Source organism: Lepidochelys olivacea (assembly GCF_965140295.1).
Source record: "Lepidochelys olivacea isolate rLepOli2 genome assembly, chromosome: 3".
NCBI classification, from domain to species: Eukaryota; Metazoa; Chordata; order Testudines; family Cheloniidae; genus Lepidochelys; species Lepidochelys olivacea.
In genome coordinates this window covers 143,710,952-143,723,388 of record NC_140413.1, presented here as the reverse complement: position 1 = coordinate 143,723,388, position 12,437 = coordinate 143,710,952, and the positions used below count along the sequence as shown (strand labels likewise).

Below are 12,437 nucleotides of genomic sequence, written 5' to 3'. Positions count from 1 at the left end.
AATCATACTGGAATAAAAGGAAGATTTATGACCAGGAAACTGGAGTATTACACCTGATCAGTACAGAGCCAGTCTCTGTATGTTTTACTCCATGGAATGCATCAGTCAAATATTGAGTTAGTGGTTGAGAATTCATTTTTATATATAGTTTTAAAATTTAGTTCAGTGGCCAATTGAATATTATGCTTAGCAGACTGCCTCATTCTTATGCATACAAAAATATTACCTACTGCATTCATTTTAAAAAGTGAATTTAGGATCTTAAGATGAAAGTTATATATTTTAATCTTTATTTTAAAATGTATTTTATTTTTATACTAAAATTATGTTCTATGTTTATAACAGAGTAGAGTTTTTTTTTAAACAGATTATATAAAATTAAATAATTATGTGCGATATCTCATGGTAGAAAGTTTTAATAGGTATAATCCAGTAGGACAGCATTGCTTCTAAGTAGTCGCCATTTAAATCAACCTTTCACTTGTGTAACAGTGTTAAATTACAGTGAAACATCAGAAAATTCAGAAGTAAAGGTTCCACATTTGTTAGCTCAGCCACATTGCATATGCAGAGAGTATACAGTTTATGTCAGACAATAATAGCCACCAAATACATTTCCTAATCTCATTCACTGCATTCAGCCCCTGCATTGAATGAGGTAAGTCATTCAGTACACAAATTCTCACTTTCTTCAGTGAAAGGAATTGCTTAGAAAGAAATTAGTTACTTGTAAACAGAAGCCATCTACTAAATAAAAATATAGAACTGTTACTAAATAGCACTGGATCACAACAGCACAATTTAGGAGATCCCTGTGGAGGATTTCTCAATTTCATAGACAAGAAAAGCAAAAATTCCTGAGAACAGTTTATATCTAGAGTTCCACCAAATAAGACACAGTAATTTTCTCACCAGCATAGTCTTCCCATTTCCTGGTGGGCCAAACAGCAATAATCCACGTGGAGGAGCTCTAAGTCCTGTAAATAACTGAGAGAGATACTGCATTAGAGTAAACGCTTTGGCAGGGTTATAAATATTGCAACTAAGCATGAGATTCTATAAAAAAAAATCAGTAGTTTTCTAGAATATAGCTTTTTAGTTCCTTAAAACTAGAGCTCCATTTTCCATAATGAAACATACTGTACTCAGTACAATATTTCAGGGCTCACTACAATCCTGAAGATACCATAAAGACAGCCTATCTTAAAAGGTAGAGACTTCATGGTGAATACCACAAAAATTACAAAAAGGTATTGAAAAAGTTAAGCCAAAGTACAATTGTGCTTTGGAAATATAAAAACAAAAATGTAGAAATAGTGACAGCAGAAAAGACATTCACAGCATTGCTAAAAACGAATTGAAGCAAAAATAATGTTTTAGTGCAAATATGAAATTTAAAGAAATGAAAGGGAGGAATTGGCAAAAGTGTACAATTATGCAACCAGGACCTATATTGCATACAACATGTTCCAGTTCTTAAGACTCTCCCACAGTAAGGTTATCTAGAAAGTCTGAACACCAAAATAATCTGAAAGCACTATGTTCTGTTGCAGCCTTAAAGTTATGGCCCTACCAAAATCATGGCCCTGAAAAATGAGACACGGACCATGAAATCTGGTCTCCCCCTTGAAATCTGGTCCAGGGTGAAAGTAATTTAAAAGGATTTACCGGTACGCCGGAGTCCTGAGCTGGGGCAGAGCCTCAACCAGAATAGGCAGGGCCTTTAAAGATTTAAAGGCCCCAGGGCTCTGGCTGCAGCTGGGCGCCTGGTGCCTCTAAATCACCCCTGGAGCTCCCAGCTGCACAGGCAGCTGGGAGCCCCAGGGCTCAGGGGCAATTTAAAGGACCCGTGGCTCCAGCCACTGCTACTGCAGCGGTGCTCTGGGCCCTTTAGGGCACCGCCCGAGCCCCACTACCAGAGTCCCGGGGTAGTGGCTGCAGGGCTCAGGCAGCGCTTTAAAGGGCCCAAGGCTCCGGCCGCAGCAGGGAGCCCTGTGCCTTTTAAATCACCAACCTGGGGAAGCCGGACCGTACAAGCTTACTTTCACCTCTGAATCTGGCTATGGTAGTGGGATTGTGGTATTGCCACCCTTATTTCTGCAATGCCTTAAGAGCTGGGTGGCCAGAGAACAGCTGTTACTGGCCAGGCACCCAGCTCTGAAAGCAGCTCCTCTGTCAGAAGCAGCGCAGAAATGAGGGTGGCATGGTATGGGCGTGTGTGTGTGGGGTCATTTTGGGGGGGGGGGGGGAGGGACAGAGCCAGACTTATGAGTGGGCGACCTGGGCAACCACCCAGAGTGCTGTGGTCTGGGGGTGGGGGGGCAGGGCACAATACCATGGTCACCCCCCCAACACACCCACACACACAGAGCCAAGGCCCCTTTAACTCCTGAGTGGTGGGCCTGGAGCTGGTGGGGGCAGGCCAAGGCTGGGGGCACCTTGGCCAGGGGCTCCTACCGTGCACCAGACTCCAGCTGCTAGTCTTGGGCAGGTTGGGGAGGGACAGGACTTTCTCTTCCCCTGAACAGGCTGCTCCTGGGGCCGGGTCACACCCACCCCTGGGAACCTCCCCTGACTGCAGGAAGCTCCATGGCTGCTGGCTGGGAAACCAGCTCTGAAGGCAGTGCTGCTACCAGTAAGCAGTCTAGAAGTAAGGGTGGCAATACCGTGACCCCCTAAAATAGCTCTGCAACCTCACCCACCCCAACCTCCTTTTGGGTTGGGACCCCCATGGTTACAACACCATGAAATTTCAGATTTAAGTATCTGAAACTGTGAAATTTAAGTTTTTTAAAATCCTATGACCCTGAATTTGCTAGGGTCCTATTTAAAATCCTTCCAGTGAAACAAAGTACCAATTTAGAGATTCAATGATTATTGAAATTCCTATAAATTTGTATTGACCCTTAAAACTAAGAACAACTTCCCTAATTTACACTGACTAAGTTATTTTGCCTCTGGTTAAGGAGAAAAGTACATACTTTGAATTTCTTGTGCTATATTCAAGCTTGCAGAAATTAGTAGTTTTAAACACGGTTAACCAGTATTCTCTGGTTGAGTTTAAGCCAGGCATAGTTAGAGATTCTGTGGTGCTGGGGGAGCTGTAGCCTACAGCCTATGAGGTACTGCCATCCTCCCCAACATGGTTCAAGAGTGGGAGGCAGGGATGTAAAGTTGGGCCTACTGACTGGGATATTAACACCTCCAGAGGGAGGGTGAGATGCTGGTTTCTCAAATGAGCATTTAAAAAGAAAGTTTCAAGGTCTTGGTTGTGTGTAGATGGGTTAGAGTGAAGCAAGTGAGTGGACAGAAAGAGGAAATTTGTATATGAAGTCATGGATGAAAACAAAGAAGGGACTGGTATTGGAGAAGCAAAGGATAAGACTAAAATCTTGTCTAGACAGTGCCAGAAAAGCACGCCACAGGGGCATAATTTGTAAAGTGCGTTACCATGCTGTGCTCTAAACAGTGGTGAAAGTAACTTAAAGGACTTACCGGTACTCCAGAGTTCTGTGAAGGGGAAGGGGCCTCAACCAGAAGGGGTGTGGCCTCAACTGGAAGAGGCGGGACCTTTAGAGCCCCAGGCCCTTTAAATTGAGATTAAAGGGCCCCAGGCTCCAGCTGCGGTAGTGGAGGCTGGGGGCCCCGGGCCCTTTAAATCACTGCCAGAGCTACCAGCTGCAGAGGCAGCTGGGAGCCCCAGGGCTCAGGGTCCATTTAAAGGGCCTGGGGCTCCCAGCTGCTGCTACCGCAGCAGAGCCCCAGGCCCTTTAAATTGCCGATGGTGCCCCGGGGGACCCAGGTGCTGCCACGACTGTGGGGATCTGGCCGCTGCTACCGCTCCGGGCCCTTTAAATTGCCGCCAGAGCCCCGCTGCCGGAGCCGGCCAAGATTTAAGGGGCCCGCGGCAGTAGCGGCGGCCAGAGCCCCAGGCCCTTTAAATCGCTGTCCGACCCCTGCTGCCGAAGCCCTGAGTAGCGGTGTTGGGGCTCCGGTGGTGATTTAAAGGGCCAGGGGCTCCCAGCCACTGCTACCACAGCAGAGCCCTAGGCCCTTTAAAATTGCCGCTGGAGCCCCAGGGATCCCGGCCACCTCCGCCACCTGGGGGCTCCAGCAGCAATTTAAAGGGCCCAGGGCTCCAGCTGCTGCAGGGAGCCCCAGGCCCTTTAAATTGCCACCTGGGGAAGCCGGTCCAGTATGGTGTACTGGCTTACTTTCGCCTCTGGCTCTAAGTGCCCTGTGAAGACCCTGCTAGGTACCTAGTTTGTGTTTACATTTACATCAATGAAAACTAGTTACTGTTCAGAACACACCAGCATGGTCTACATGGGGCAGTTGGAGCACAACATGTTAGAATGCTCTGCATATGACACCCCTCTGAAGCCCTTTGCTATGCTATAGACAAGCCCCAACAGAATAAGGAAGTGGAGGGGAGGACAAAATGGGAAAGAGTTCAAGAAACAGAGGGATAAGCAAGAGGTCAGGCAACCCAAGAATAGGAGACTAGAAAAAACTGGAAAACAGAGCAAAGAAAAAAAGGTTAAGAAAGATCCTAACAGAAATAGTCATTGGTCACAAACATGAAAAACTACCTCAGGCTACATTTACACTGAATTTCAGGAAATTCCCCCACTATAGATCTATCAGCAGCTCTTCCTCTGGTGGGAGTGCTAGTGTAGATGAACTGCAGGTATTTTACCAGCATATTTAAACCGTCTCCTCAAAATAAAAAAAATGCTAGCAGCCAGCCAAAAATGCTTACCATTTCCTCTGTCGCTAGCACTGGTAAAGTTGTACCTATGTTACAAATAGTGTGTGTGTGTGGGGTGGGGATGGTGATTCTCAGTGTAGACAGGGCAACAGCAACATGGAGAAGCAAAGGAGAGGTAGAGAAGGACTTAAACTATTTAATATAACAAAAAAGAAAGTTGGGGGGGGGTCAGTGGTATTATTTCTTAACATTACTTTGAAGACAACCATTTAATTCAGAAAACACACAAAACCTTAAGCACACTGAGCTTCCTCTCCTGAACAAGCTGTGCTGAACAACTCGCTATTAGCATTTTGTACCAACAACCATTACAGCTCTTTTCTCACCTGCCACCCCTATTAAAAATTAGTTCAGTAGATGGGTCTACAGTTCCTGTACTTGCAAATCAAACCCAGTTCACTCCCATTTTCAGCATGTATTTTTTAAATAAGAAGACAGGAAAAAAATCAAATATGATCTGAATAATCTTGTCATCTAAAACAGATTATAAATCAAAACAAGAGAGATACTACCCATTGTGGGAAAGCGCAGACAAAACCTTAGATAACAATCAGACAAAGAACAAATGCTGCCAGAAACATGCCAGAAACATCCTCAGTGTCCGTTAGACATAGAATTGAAAGATATTTGCAAGAATCTGAAACCTTGCCAACATGAAAGTCACCAAAATTAATCATTTCCCTTCTAAAGTCAACAAAATATAGAACTAGTAAAAACACACGGACTATTTCTTTAAACACAAATAATGACCACCAATGTTTTAATAAAAATCATTCTGTTCTATATTTGAAATACGAGGTCTGCATTTCGCACTTTGAAGGAGACATACGAATCAGTGCATCCTCCCCATTTCATTTGAGCGGAAAGCAAAACTGTAGCTCATGGGAAGCCACTATTTAAGTTCTCCCCCCAAAAAATGTAGCCAAGATCCTCCACTAAAGGAAGGGAAAGTGAGGCTCTGCTACTCCAAAATGTAAAAAAACCAAACAGAGAAAAAAGATTTACAGAAATAAAGAAACTAGAGAGAGCCTCACATCACAGCAGTAGTAGTATAGGGTCCAATCATTATTTTATTTTCGCAATAAGGGTTGTTCCTTCATGCCCAACCCAGATTGCAGAATGGAGTCTGCTGGGGCTGGAGTAACATCCCAGCGCATGCCACAGTGATAGCTCTCCTTCGTTAGGGAGGCAGCCATTGGTTAGTTTCCAGTACAGTAGAATCTCAAAGTTACAAACACCTTGGGAATGGAAGCTGTTTATAACTGTGAAATGTTCGTAACTCCGAACAAAGTGTTATGGTGGTTCTTTCAAAAGTTTACAACTGAACATTGACTTAATACAGCTTTGAAACTTTACTATGTGGAAGAAAAATACTGCTTTCAACCATCTTAATTTAAATGAAACAAATGCAGAGTTTCCTTACCTTGTCAAATTTTTTTTTTTTTAAAACCTCCCCTTAATTTTTTTTAGTAATTATAAGACAGTACTGTACTGTATTTGCTTTTTGTTGTTGTCTCTGCTGCTGCCTGATTGTGTATTTCTGGTTCCAAACAAGGTGTTTAGTCCACCATTCAGTTTGTAACTCTTGTATTTGTAACTCTGAGGTTCTAATGTACTTCATTCAAGTGCTGAGACTGGCCAGCAGTGTCCACCAGTGTCCACCAGTAATGAACAGCAGCAGATGGAAGTGGCCTTTTTTGAGACACTCTTCACTGCTAAAAACCTAGCACTACACCACTGCTGCTCTGAATTTCTGGCATTGGCGTAGGCCTCTGGTATTGGCGTAGGCCGGGAGTGTCTAACAAACTCCTTACTGGGGCTATTACCTCAGTCAAGCCTCACAGAAAGACAGGACTGGCAGGCACAGAAAATATTAGGATGCTCCAATATGAACACAAAGTGGAAGGAGAGATATTCTGTTAACAGCTAAGGCGACTGTGGCCTTAACCCTATTTTTCACTGCTACCAGAACAAATTGTTTGATGGAGACATCTGAAAGTTTAGGGAACCTGCAGCTACATGGCCAAAGAGTTCTTGTCGGCTCCTGCCATTAAAAATTCACCTTTTAGAATGACTGCAGATAATCTGTTCAATTTCTTATAAAACGCCAAAGAAAATCCTAAAGTCCATTCCAAGGCCTGCTAGCATTAAGAACCACCAATTAACTAACCTATTTCATAGACCCTTACTCTCACTCTCTTCTTCACAAGATCTAATTTACCCTCCAAAGACAGCTCTAGAAACTCAATCGTTTGCTTGAAATTGCTGTCTTTGTAACAAAATGGCCTCAGATTGGAGCCTATCTTTTGAAAGACAATGAACAAAGACTTCAAGCACGTACATATGGGTGAGTGCCAAATGGAGAGTGCCAAAAACTGTAAATGCCTGGCTGACTCCTCAGTGAATATGGAACCTTCCACTATCCCAGTTCTGCTTTTTAGCCCAATGGCTGCTGCTAGAGAGGGAATGGCTTGAGCCCTCCTCTCCCTACAGCTCTTCTAGTAAAGGTATGTCTTCAGTGCAGAGTTAACTCAGGAAACTGGCACTCAGGTTAGCCTGGCCCAGGTTTGAGCAGCTAAACTGCAATGCCTTATCTGGAGTTACTGTGTCTTCACTGGTGCTATACTTACCCAAGTATGATGCTAAGACTTTTGGAAGCAAAGCCCATCATTGTTTGTGCTGCAGTAAGCTAGACTGCTCTTTCACAGTGACATACTTGTAGGAGGACTTGTCTGTCCTTCTGGGCACTAAGGGGTAAGTAACAGGACAACAACCAGTACTCAGATGATTTATTCTGCATCCTCACAGCAAAACCGGAGAGTTACTATCCTGAGTAAAAAACAACACATGAGCTCTAGTTTCTACCCTCAGCCAGGCCCGCTAGCCTGGATTTAAAAGTACCAAACTTAAGTGAGAGGCTAGTGTGTGTGTGAATGGGAGGGGATTGGGGTAATGCCTAAGTTAACTCTAGTGAAGACAGAGGATGAAGCTGCAGCTACAACATACACAGGTTGGGAAAAGTTTTGAACCCCAAGTCCAAGTCATTTGAAGTCCTATGAAGTTCTCCCCTCCATGCCCTCAAAATAGTCACAAAAATTAAAGCACTGAACACATTCCACCTTTTCACCTCTGCCAGGGTACACAACCCCATTCACCCTTGAATACTATAGGCCACTGCTGGACGCTCCCAGGCCAGCTATCCACAAATCTGTACCATTTGGACTGATCCCCCTCCATCCTAGATTTCTGTTTGTAGCTTCTGAGGGTTTTTTGCTGTCACAATGTTCAAGAAATTCTTTAAAATGGATACCTTAATTAACCCGTTGCAACCTATCAATATGCATTCCAAAAGCTACATCATAGTTATATGATGCTAGCATCAAAGCTATAGTTTGCTACATCATCTAACACTTCGACACAAATAGGAATACAATCAAAATGGGGGGGGGGAAAGAGGGGTGAGAAGCTTTCTACCTCTACTTAATCTGCCATCTACCATCCCTTTCTAAAAAGGAGTCCGTTTCACAAGAAATTTCCAACCATTTTTAGTCCACATCATTCTTCTCTGCCTGGTCTCAGTCTTCAGTTTATCAATAAAGAACATTCAGTTCTTTTGTCCTTCAAGTGTGATTATTCCAATCATTTGCATTTTTAATTTGAGCTATTCATTGATTTGCTTTCCAACTGTGATTTTGGTTGAATTATGTATATTTCATCTGCAGAAACATGTAGCACCAATCTACCAAATGCATGGGCCAATTTTTTTTTTTTTTAAATGCTAGTCCTAATTTATATTCTAATGCATCAAGTGTGATCTTAACTAGTGTGAATTCCTCCCTCAAAGATCAGCAACAATTTACTTGGTCTGTTCTCCTTTTCCATTACCTTCATATACTGACCTCCCCTACCCACTGCAGCCTCTATTTCCCCTCAACTTTGACCACTCTGAATCCTGTGCCAGTATACTAGACAGTGTCACTTACAACAAAACATTTTCACACATGGAATTCAAGCTTTCCTAACTCTGTTATTCCTGCATGTCCCTCCAGCTACCATTACAGCCTCATCTCCCTTATTTGCCTCTTCTCTCCACATTCCGCCCAATCACTGTTCAGCTCCTTCCTCTTGCTTTGCTTCCCACTCATGCCAGTATTTTTCACCCATTTAATCCATCTGCTATAAAAACTACATCCCATCCTCCAGTACCAGATCAGCCAACTTTCCATTCCCCCCCCAGTGAGCACAACTTGCAGCTATTCCTCCCTACACCGATCACCAGCATTCCATCTTTGCAGAGCAAATTTTATCTCATTAGTGGACCTCATACCCACTTATTTCATCTCATCTTGCCTCCTCATTTTAGTTTCCAATGTTACTTCTCTTACACAACTTTATACTTCGCAAAAATGACCCAACTCTGTTCATAAACATCACTAACAGGCAAACATGCCCCCAACATTCCCAACCCTTCCCCAGCAACCATTGTCAACTACAGCCCCACTTCTAGTTTACCCCTCAGCAAAACAATGGAGAAAAACAGTGGAGCAAAACATTTGTATCTTCAACCATTTCACTGTTTGCAGCATCTTTGATTTGTTTCTATCTGGCTTCTGCCTGATCCATAGCAATGAAGTCCTCTTTAGGGAGATCAAGGAGTCCTGAGCTCAAACTATGACTCCCTCATATTATTTATCCTCTAACTTCAATGCAATATTTGATACGGTTGATGGCCTGATCCTCTTCGAATGCCTCAAGCCCCCATGCTGCACTGGTGTATCTAGCCACTGCTTGACTGTCACGGCTGTGTAGTCTGCCTTGGAAGCTAGACCACTTTTGTGTCCTGCAAGATATAACTCTTTGCACAGTTCAGATGCAACTACCACCAATTGTAATGATGTACAGTGCTTTTCAGTCTTTCATTAACACTTTCTTATTCATCCTGAACAGAACACTTTGTTCCACATAAATGCTTTCAAGATATCAGTCATCCTACTTTTCAAGTAAAACACTCAACTGTGTATCTAGCTGATTCCTCTTCATGCACCTTCACCTTTGCTCTTTCTTTGCAGAGATACTGTCAGGCAGTTGAGGTCCAAAATTCATTTTTAAACAATGTTTACTTTTACATTTATGAATGCTTACAATATTTTGCTTGAATTTAAACATTCCATGGTAGTTTTCATATCTCCAATATTGTAGTATCATGATGCTACAAGAATAAGTCAAACCAGTGGCTCTCAGCCAAGGGTATGCATACCCCTGGGGGTACCCAGAGGTCTTCTAGGGGTACATCAACTCATCTAGATATCTGTCTAGTTTTACAACAGGCTACATAAAAAGCACTAGAGAAGTTAGTGCAAACTAAAATTTCATACGGACACTGCTCTATATACACTATACACTGAAATCTAAGTACAATATTTATAGTCCAATTGATTTATTTTATAATTATATGGTAAAATGAGAAAGGAAGCAATTTTTCAGTAACAGTGTCCTGTGACACTTCTGTCTATTTTAGTTATCCAAGCGGAGTGAAATGCAAAAAATCCCAGCATAAGTTGCAAAAACTAGATCAGATTTTAATCTAAGTTTATATTTATAGGAGCTTGGATACCATCACTGATAGGCACCTGAGATTATTAGAACCAGTCATTTAAAAATCTGAACTGCTAGCATACTCCACGTAAAGTGTGTACAGATTAGTTATAAAACTTAAAATATACCAAATGGTGTATACTTAAGTCTATCTCAATGCCAGCCTTGACTCCAACCTTACCTATACATGCCTGCTCAAACACTAAACAAATCTAATTTCTATCTTTCCCAATATACAGACTGCATCTGCCCCAGTTGATACAATACTGAACTGATCGTTTAACTCCTTGATAACTACATCTCCATGTAGCCTCCTAAGTCACTCATATACATAAAACAGTCTGTTAAAAAAAGCTTTCAGTTTACCCATACATACAGTATTACCGTACCACCAATCTAAGATTTTCACTCACTCTTCATCAGTTCATGTCATACCTTAAATTTACCTCTGATCTCATTTTTTCCTTCACTTACCACATCTGTACACAGTTAGCCCTTTGCTATTGCCACATTGCATTAGTTCTGAAATAGCCTGCTCCCTTGCTAACTTCTCATCATTTTTTCAAACTCCAACTATTTCTAGGCTGGTGTTTATTATTACCAACCCTTCATTCTTGCATTTTCAGGACATTTCATACCACTGCACTACCACTGGTGGTATAAACTGTGAAAGAGCTAGCATAGACAGGGCTACAGGGGTACTGTTTATCATTCACCTCTCCTCACAGCACATCTAGACAGTCATAAAGTCTCTGAAGATCTGCGGAAGTGCTGTAAGAGATTCCACTGCATTAACTCTTCACCTCATTGTAGCATTTCATTATGACTGCTGTATTGCAAAATGTGTATATACAGTTTTATAAAATTACTGGCGTCTGTACAATGACATCACTAACATATTTCTTAGATGCTGGAGGTAAGTGACAACAGGATAAAAATTACTCAGTTGCTTACCTCAGGTCTAAGGGAGGGAAGGATAACAATTTCTTGCAGTGCTTGTTTAGCCAGCTCTTGCCCAGCGATATCGTCAAATTTGACAGCTGGCCCACTAACAAAGAAATGGAATATCAATTAGCCTAACAATGGGATAATTTTTTTTTCTTTTTAACTGCAGCTGACTGATTTCATGCATTTAACCATTTTTAAGGAACCAATTTGAAGCTAATTCATTCTACTGCACATTTTGCTATCTGTAAGCTCTTATTCATTCTTGAGACTAGTTAGCTCACTGTCAACATGAAAATAAAATTTCAAAAAAGATAGTAGTTCTATCTAACTCAGGGAATTTACTAACTGGTTTTCATTCCTTCCCGAAGAAGAAAAGTGACTAGTTTTTCATTCAAAATACAATCCCAAGAGAGTTACTTGACTTCTGAATACAAATAAATTTTTGTGTTTGACTTACTTGTCAACAACTTCATTCAGAATTAGATTAGCAAGATTACTATCAACATTTCTAAATATCTTCAAGTCTTTCTTTTTTCGAGCAGCAGTTGTAGGAGTAGAAGGCTTGTTTGTTCGGCTATTTTTTGAAGTAGCCTTAAGACAAGACACAAAATCAGTTCACACTTCTGAAACATTTTTTTAAAGGCATACTGTAATAAAATTGTTTGTGTGTCACAATTTCAGTTGTAAAACTTAGCATGTTAAAAAGTGCCAGACATTTTGACATAGGTGTCATGAGCCAGCCAAATGTATCCACTACGGTAGAGCTTCTGAACTTGCAGCTGTTATTTTTTCTAAAATTAAAGTTAAATACTAATTTTTAGAAAATAGGGATTAATAAATATTCTATTTGGATTCACCTTCCGTAAGAATACGGACATTCTTCCCAACATGTATTCAAGAAGACCATAAACAACCAATAGTTTGGAGAGTCCCAAACTTTTACTAGTCTGTCAAGACCGACCCTCGTAATGCTTTGGCAATGGTTCCCCTTGCCTCTCCCCTCACAGCATGCCAGCACAAAAGTCACCATCAGATTTCTAATCCGGTTTTCTCTCTCTTGTCCTTTTCTTCCTGTTCTCTAATCTTTGTTTTCCTTTCTAATTGTTTCATTTAGTTTTACTGG

The 12,437-nt window shown here is 41.8% G+C and overlaps 1 protein-coding gene across 4 annotated transcripts in view; it reads right to left on the bottom strand.

Annotated features, from left to right (window-relative positions):
- The window catches only part of SPAST (spastin), a 62,172-nt gene that overhangs the window by 27,093 nt on the left and 22,642 nt on the right, over positions 1 to 12,437 (bottom strand). For all 4 annotated transcript variants that reach the window (XM_084625217.1, XM_084625218.1, XM_084625215.1 and 1 more), the window contains 3 exons: positions 11,772 to 11,905; positions 11,321 to 11,414; positions 913 to 987 (listed from right to left, as the gene is read on the bottom strand). In XM_084625217.1, the coding sequence (XP_084481343.1) occupies positions 913 to 987; positions 11,321 to 11,414; positions 11,772 to 11,905 (303 nt within the window). The remainder of the gene's footprint in view (positions 1 to 912; positions 988 to 11,320; positions 11,415 to 11,771; positions 11,906 to 12,437) is intronic.